This window comes from Limulus polyphemus, unplaced genomic scaffold (genome assembly GCF_000517525.1).
Source record: "Limulus polyphemus unplaced genomic scaffold, Limulus_polyphemus-2.1.2 Scaffold8968, whole genome shotgun sequence".
Taxonomy (NCBI): Eukaryota; Metazoa; Arthropoda; class Merostomata; order Xiphosura; family Limulidae; genus Limulus; species Limulus polyphemus.
The window spans coordinates 16,302-24,838 of NW_013674578.1; the positions used below are offsets into that span (position 1 = coordinate 16,302).

At 34.7% G+C, this 8,537-nt stretch overlaps 1 protein-coding gene across 1 annotated transcript in view; it reads left to right on the top strand.

The window, feature by feature from the left end:
• Positions 1 to 7,319, top strand: part of LOC106475678 (ras-related protein Rab-37-like) — a 20,941-nt gene extending 13,622 nt beyond the window's left edge. The window contains exons 5-7 of the mRNA XM_013936358.2: positions 2,162 to 2,284; positions 2,438 to 2,514; positions 3,113 to 7,319. Coding sequence (XP_013791812.1) covers positions 2,162 to 2,284; positions 2,438 to 2,514; positions 3,113 to 3,218 — 306 coding nt within the window. The 3' untranslated portion in view covers positions 3,219 to 7,319. The remainder of the gene's footprint in view (positions 1 to 2,161; positions 2,285 to 2,437; positions 2,515 to 3,112) is intronic.
• The last annotated feature ends 1,218 nt before the right edge of the window (positions 7,320 to 8,537 follow it).

Consider the following 8,537-nt stretch of genomic DNA (forward strand, 5'->3'; position numbering starts at 1 on the left):
GTTTAAGAAAGGACTTGTATCGCTGAAGTTCCTCGGAAAGAATTTATACCAGAAATTAACAAACGACCAGATACGTAACAATACGATAAACATTCCTGATTTCAGACAATATACTTATGGGGCTCTGAGCCAAATATTTTGTTTTTGTGCCTTGGGGCCCCCAGTAATCTAATCCGGCACTGATTCAATAGTGATTATTTCAGTGAAACTTTAGGCTGAGTGAACATAGTAGGTTTGAAAAGGTTAATAAACTTTTCAAAAACAAAAGGGAATTCTCAATAGCCGCGTCACCTGAAATTCTTTTAGGTAGGATTAGAGTAAATTAATCTATGAGACCTTGGACGTGGTCAGATATACCAATATAAAGGGTTTGACCTCCTGAGTCCAAAACTGTAATTAGATCTAAAATCGGTCAAGAGAAGATGGACCTATGAACCAAACGTTTGTACTCATTCTGTGAGCCGCTATGCCACGGCTAGTAAAAGGAGACGACGTTTCGACTTCTATAATGAGGCCTTCAATGTAGAATCTAAAATGTCGTCTCCTTTTCTTTCAACAGGCAGTTGCAGTCAATTAAAGCTCTCAAACCTAATACTGATTTATTTGTGTTTTCATGACAATGTATGTGACAAGTCGTGAAAGTACAGTTTTTATATATTCTATAAGAAAATATGTATTTTGTTTACAGTTTTGGACTCTGGAAATCAAACCCTTTATATTGATGTATTAGACCACGCCTAAGGTCTCGTAGATTAATTTACTCTAATACTGCTTACAATAATGCCAAGTGTCGCGGCTATTTAGAGTTCTCTTTTGTTTAAGTTGAAACGTGTATGACTGGATATAAGTTTCATGTAAGAAATTGAAAAGGAATAATTACGAAATATTTTAACTTCATGTAATAGTGTACGATATATTTTATTATTTTACCTTGTTGCCCGGCATTGCCAGGAGGTTAGGGCGCTCGACTACGGGTTCGAATACCCGTCCCATCAAACATGCTCGCCCTTTTAGCTGTGAGTCCGTTATAATATTACGGTCAATCCCACTATTCGATGGTAAAAGAGTAGCCCAAGAGTTGGCGGTGGGTGGTGGTGATGACTAGCTGCCTACCCTCTAATCTTTCACTGCTAAATTAGGGACGGCTAGCGCAGATAGCCCTCGTGTAGCTTTGCGCGAAATTCATAACAAACTGAAAACAATTATTCTAAATAGTGAGTTTTTAATTTCGTTACATTGCCCGAACATTTTGTTTTGTTTGGCAAAGCCACATTGGGCTATCTTGGACGTGCACCGCGATGAATCGAACCCCGAATTTTAGCATTGTAGGTCTGTAAACTTACCGCCGTCTCACTTGGAAACACTGTTCATTCTTATTACGCACCCCAGTGGCACAACGGTATGTCTGCGGACTTACAATGCTAGAAACCGGGTTTCGATACCCGTGGTGGGCAGAGCACAGATAGCCCTTGTGTAGCTTTGTGCATAATTAGAAACAAAGTTAATTTAAATCAATGTTAAATGTCAAACACCTTATGAAGCACGTTGAGTGTGGTTATAAATATTTAACAAAGAGGATAATGTTTTATTTCAGTCGTTTACTCAGTGATTTTTGTTACCAAGGCTTTGTCACCAGGGGCTTTAATATTCTATGTGAAAAAGTAGCTTAACACCACTTAAAGATAATTGAAATGGAATTTTCAACCTGAATGGCGCTTAAGCGCACGTGGATTAAAGGCAACATCAGAGACCCCTAGGGTTCAAGTATAGCCGTCCCTAATATTGAACTACAAACCAGACTGAAGGGAGTCAATCAGCATTACCCGCCGCCACCGGAGCTTTGGTCTGTTCTTTGAACCCAATAACAGGATTGACTTTCCACAGCTGAGAGTGCTAAGCCTATTCAGCAGCATTACGTCTAGAATCCCGAACCTTTCTACCTACAGCTCGACACTTTAACCATTAAGTCATGTTCGGCCCAAGGATAATTGAAAAGTTATCAATACAATACTAAAGTCTAAACCTGAATTCTTTAACTTGTACTAATACAAAGTTAGTAATTATTAAACTGAATACAAGTGAATGCTGTTAATTAAACTTATTTTTAGTGATTGTTCGTATTCAACTGTAGTAGTTAAATGTTTCAAATGTCTTTGAGCAGGCTTGGCTGGGAGAAATCAGTGAATACGCTCATGATGACGTAGTAATTATGTTGATAGGCAACAAGGCGGACATGAAGGAAGAACGTCAAGTAAAGTATGAGGATGGAGAAAGACTGGCTGCGGTAAAATTTATTTTTTTCCCTCATACCATATAATATGAATACTTAGACTCTTGACATTTTTGCGGCATAAATATTATAGATAGTTTTATTACTCAGATACTTTTGATTGCATTTAATTTATGTTACACATGCATACGTTCACGTATTTTACAGGAGTATGAAGTGGCTTTCATGGAGACGAGTGCAAAATCGGGTATGAACGTGGAACTTGCTTTTCAAGCCGTTGCTAGGTAACAACTTTCGATTGTCGCCGTTATTAGCCTTATTGAAAGTTAGGTTATTTGTAGAAGTAACTGATGTTAACCGTTACAACAATATCTCAGTGTCACAACGTTTGTCTATAATTCTACATAACTAACAGATAAATTAATTGCAAAAAAATGTATATTTCTTAATTTTTATCACAAAACCTGGTAACAAACTACTATTAACAATTTAGATTTAATTATAAAACTTGAGTTTTTTTATGTGTTGTGACAGCCATTATTAATTATTGGTCATAATGAAGTAATTTACAAAATGTTCACTATTTACGTATAACGTTAGTGTTTTATATACACGTATATATTATTATGGTTTTCCTACACACAAACAAAACAATCCTATACTACCCCAGATCTTTCTTGTTGTTGTTTCATTTTCTTACTGTTGCCTGGCGGCTTCACCAGGAACATAATTTTTTGTGATTAAGCACGATGAAGCCGCCAGGAGAAACAATGAATAATACATGAAACAAAATTCACCGTTTAGTAACAAATATAACTATAATATTGTGTTATAGAATATTTAATACGATTACATTATTATTGTATCTTTTTATAATTAAAGAGAACTGAAATATCGAAAAATGAGAAATCCTGACGACCCGAAGTTCAGCGTAACAGAATATGTCAAACATGAAAGTCAAAAAAATGCCAGCGGCTGTTGCAGCTAAGGCTGAACAAAACAGTGCCACCTAGTGGTGACAAATGGCTTCCAGTGACGTGGGCGCCTGAGAAACTGCTATGTTGTGTAAATGAATGTTGTTAATTATAGTTGTGTTCTGTATATCTGAAAATGGACAATTATGTAATCCCCAACACGTCTCTCATCACAAAGTACAAAGAAATGTAAAAAGACTGAAATCCTGTACTTTACCATTAAAAACTCGTCAGATGAGACTTTTGAAACTAGAAGCCGTATATGTTCTCTTTATTGTGGCCTTTAAAATCCTTCAAGGATTCTAGTTAGGCTTTGCTGATGAGAAGAAGGTCCTTGTAGTGAGCTCGTCAGAAAAAATATTCTGGATTCTAATCTAACAGCTTTTCTGTGTTTGTTGTATTTTACGTCTCTTTAAGACTATATATAATGTTGTCATGACAACAAAAAGTAAGTGTTTGTTTGAAAAACGTACTAATTGATAGTGTACAGTTTCAAAGTTAATGTTGAAATGGGTAGTAAATGAGTTTTCGATCTATTTCTTTGTATCCTCAAATACGCGTCGTCTACTCACCAAAAAGGTTCCCCATTTCAACAACAACTTTCAATAGAAATTAAAACTCTCCGCTGCTTAAAACGCCACTTCACAAACTAATATACGTGAAAGGATAAATAAAGAATTAATGAAATATACATTATAATTTCTGAAATGCTTGACCCACTAAAACTTAAGTTTTTAATTCTTTATCTTAGATAAAAATTCATACAACTGGATATTATAATACAGTGGAGGGTAGGGAAAATTAGTGCTGCTTTACCCATTAGTTACGGTTTGTTTTAATTGTTATATTTGTGTTTGTTTGTTCTTGTTTTTTCCGCAATCTTAGGTGACATTTTTAGATTATACTTCGATATAATATTTTGTTACACATACACACATATATATATATTGAAAAGTATAGATTTTACACTGTTTATAAACTACCCACCGTGGCGGCGCCAGCACTCCAAATTTGTGGGGAGGGGGCAAGTAGGGGACAAGCCAAAATTTTGTGGGACAAAATAAGACATCTTGTACTCACGTGTACTTTTAAAGGGACTCGTTATTCCCCCCATATTTTAGCGTGCTAAATTAGATTGAGCCAACGTTGGGCTTCAATATATACTTTATATTGAGCTTTGAAACCCCCAAATTACTCGCAGATCTTGGAAAGGACCAGAAGGTTTTTGACCATTGTAGCGTATCTAGCAATGTTTTGGGGGAGGGATAACAAGTCCCTTTAAAAGTTAATTGAGAAATAATGATCTTTTGAGCATTATTTAATTACATAAATAATTATTTAGTGCAATAGTACCATTAGTATATAAAAGTAGGGTTAACGGGAATACCTGTTATTGTAGGATATATTTGGTTGACTTCTAGTATACAAGAAAAATAACAACACGTAAAACGGTTGTGCGCGTGCGAACGTATTTTCTTGTTATAAACATTACATTTGCTCTATGTATGTAGGATTGAATTGGCGGGGGGGGGGGGTCGAAAAGAAAATTTTGAGTGGGCAAATACCCCGCCACTGATTACTCAGTATAGGAAATATGACGTTCGGCTCTCTTTTCTAGTTCTAGCAAACATAAAGCTGGATAAGAACTGTTTATGAGATTGAAATGGGACTAAAACATTTCATAGTTCAGTCTCAGTCGCCATGAAATTATTCTCAGGTAAATTGGTGGAGATCTGTTTCTGTAAACTTGTAGTTAAATTTATACTCTCGATCCCAGGTCTAATATAATACAGTCATAAAAAATAAACGGTAAAATACGTAGAATTACGTCTTTAATTTTTAAACGGACGTCACCACGTTGTGTTATGTATATTTTGCATTTCTCTTCGGAAAAAAAAGAATAGTAAGACCATCGAAAATGTTTACGCGGTGTAAAATTTGAAGATTTCTGTTCGTGTGGAGCTGTTTCTAAACTAGTGAACATGTTATGTACTACATTCTGTAACACACTAGTGAATGTACCCGCGTTTCAAGTGCCATTTATTTCATTGGCTTCGCGGAAAAAGCGAGCCGTCGTTCATGTAGGTCTATTGAATACTGGCTGTCAGCAAGGGTACCTGTACTACGCACTATTTAAACGTCATTTTCGTTTGCCGGCGGTTTCACATTGTAAAAAATGAAATAGTTTTGTGACGTCTGGACGCCAAAGTCGAACTGCTCATCTGATTGCTTCTCCATTTAAACCCGATCTTCGGTAGCGTCTACCAGAGTTCTTCTACCAAACTTCATCGAAATTGGTCAGGCGGTGTTGACAACAACATGTGACGTCAAGACGTCAAAAAGACGGGCGACTCTGCTTTATACATATATGTATTATTAACCTTCAATTGATGAAGCGTGGTCTGTGTTAGAGCAGACAATATGATGAAACAGATGTGGTTAAGACTAATGTATTAGCCTCAGTGTTAGTAGTGCACAGTTTGTTCATGTATTCTAAACAAACTTCATAATCGATGTTGCTAGGTAACGGTGTTTTTGTTTTGTTGGTCTTTTTTTTTGCCATTAACTATATTTTAATCTAAGCAATTAACAGCTATATCATACCTGTAATGTTTGGGAATACTTACCCCAAGAAAAACAGATGTTAAGGTTTTGAATTTATCTCCGTATCCGAATAACTAGTAGCTATGTTAACATTTACACTTGCATATTTTTTGATCAGTTCTAACAATTCTAGAAGAAAACCGAATAAACTTTGACTCTGAATCATAAACGGGAAAAATGGGCTAAAAGGTTCTTGATATTCTCAAGTATATTTTTATCAATATTTTATAAAGTTTAGTAATATCGAAAGAGTCACAGTTGTCAGCAAAATGAGTTTCTGTGATAAATGCTTGTTTCTATGAGATTAGAAATTAACACACGCTGTTTGTTGTTTGATAATGTCATATCAAAGGATATCATGTTAAATCATTCTGACCATAGGATATATAGTTAAAAAGTTTTTATATCTTTACGCCATCTATTGGTATTGAAACATAATAGTTTAATTATTTAATGTTTTAGATGGTATGTGCATACTCAGGCGTTTCTTTATAACACAAACTTCTAAATTATTGCATTAATGGGTAATATTGATAATTAATTAAATAGAATCAGCTACAAAAGGTAACACCCGCATATGAAATACTTAACTGTAAAACTTGTACCCCCTTTTACCAAATTGTTCATAATTTCCATCATTTGTCTAGTTCAATCAGTTGGTTATGGATAGTTTACACTTTCATATTTTGTGGTACCTATTTATTTTAATAGCCCACAGTTTACCCTTTTTATCGATTTAGACACTGAATCTCTGGCTTTTGTGTTACTAAATTGTTCTAAAGTTTGTTTCATTTTCTTGGTGAGCTTATAACATTTGTTTGGAAAAAATATGATCGCGAACATTATATTCTTACGACATGGCTGAACGTTAAGTACAATATATATAAATGTTTACATGTTTTTCGTCTTTATTCTATATAAGGAAATTTAAATTATAGTAATTATTACTGAAATCAAGTATTTTTACTTTTCTTGATATTGCTGGTTACACTAATGGCCGACAAGTGTCGTGATTAGTAATCCAAGTACAGCGATTTAAAAATCTCTATTTTGTGATTGTATCGGGAACTAGTACCCTTAAATAACTTTAAATTGTACTTGATATTTATTCTGTGATTGTGTCGAATAAATGTGTACCTTTACGATGACCTTGCATGATAAGTTGAGAGAAATGTTAGTATAAATTTCATATTTTATAGGTAGTTGTCTATAGAGAATAATCAGGCTTAACGTGGCCAATAGTGACTTTACCACTCACGAAGCATCACGACAAACCATAACACTAGTGCGTCACCATATTATTGAAGAACGTCATACGATTGGTTGTAATTTAGCCTAAGAATGTTAAAAGTTACAAAGTTGGGAACATATAGTATTTAATTGGAATTATTAAAAGCTTGTGTTTCATGATGACACAATTGTTATATTCTTGTTTTCTGTATTTGAAATTTAAAAAGTAGAATTTGTATATGAATGAGTTCCAATAAATAATCAAGTTGTGAATAAACATATCTAATGTTTCACTAATGGCTGTGTTTCAACATTTGAAAACTATTTTTTCACCATGCAACGTTAACAGTATCGTAATTTAGAACAAAAAAATACAGGATAGCCCAAACTTATCATTCCTATTTTAAAATTTAATAGTTAACTAACTAAGGAAATACATCTATGCAGTTTCAACATATTGTATATCACCTCAAACGTTTTTTATTGTCATGTTTTTTTGTCTTTTGTTGTTGTTTGCACTTCAGTGAGTTGTGTTACCCCGTAAATGGCAATCATGCAAAAATAGACTCGATGTGTCGTTTGGCTTGCAGAGACGAAAGTTAGTGACTGTGGTGCCGTGTAGTTACAGATACCAGTACAGGAAAGAAGTATGGGGGTATGTTAAGGATATCGTGTTCGCCCACCTATAGAAAACATCGCGGAATTATAGACCAGGATAACACACGCCATCGCCACGAACGTGGACTGAAATCGAATATCGGTTAGGCGTTCTTAGAGCCACTAATAGTGCACGCGTAGAAGTCTACTTGCATGTCAATAAATACTGTTTGAGTTTGGCTACAGTATGTTGAAAACTACATGGTTATATTTCTTTAGTCATTTAATTATTAAATTTTAAAATAGGAATGACAATTTTGGACCACCCTGTATATATACATAATTATAAAAACGTTTAATTGAAGTTTTAGTATTTCCACACACACAATCTAAAAATTATGACAACCATTCTTCATTTTATACTCTATAGGACACCACCAGTCACAAAAAATAATCATATTTTTCTGTTAGTTCAATGCCATAAAAAATACTACTATTACGTCTCTGGTCGTTAGTTAATTTCCCGTATAGTTTCTTTCCGATGAAACTTTAGCGACACAAGTCCATTCTTAAATAAAACTGGTTTATTCTTTCTGAATACAACTTTGCTCGACTCAATCGTCAGTCTCTCTCTGTCTGCAGTTCAATTACATTGTTGCCGTCAGTTCTTGGCGGTCTTATATTCAAGAATACCGTACATCTAGTAACCACTCGAGGCTTCAAGAAGGGACATGAATTTTCTAGAAGCGCATGACGTGTTACTAGCGTCACATGACCTCCAATGTCGTAACACTGCCCCTTCCTTAGTGTTGTTCGTCCCGAACAATAGCCACTTGCATTAAACCAATAAATAACTAACAATAACTTAATTAAATGTATAGAATTTATAAACACAAAATTAA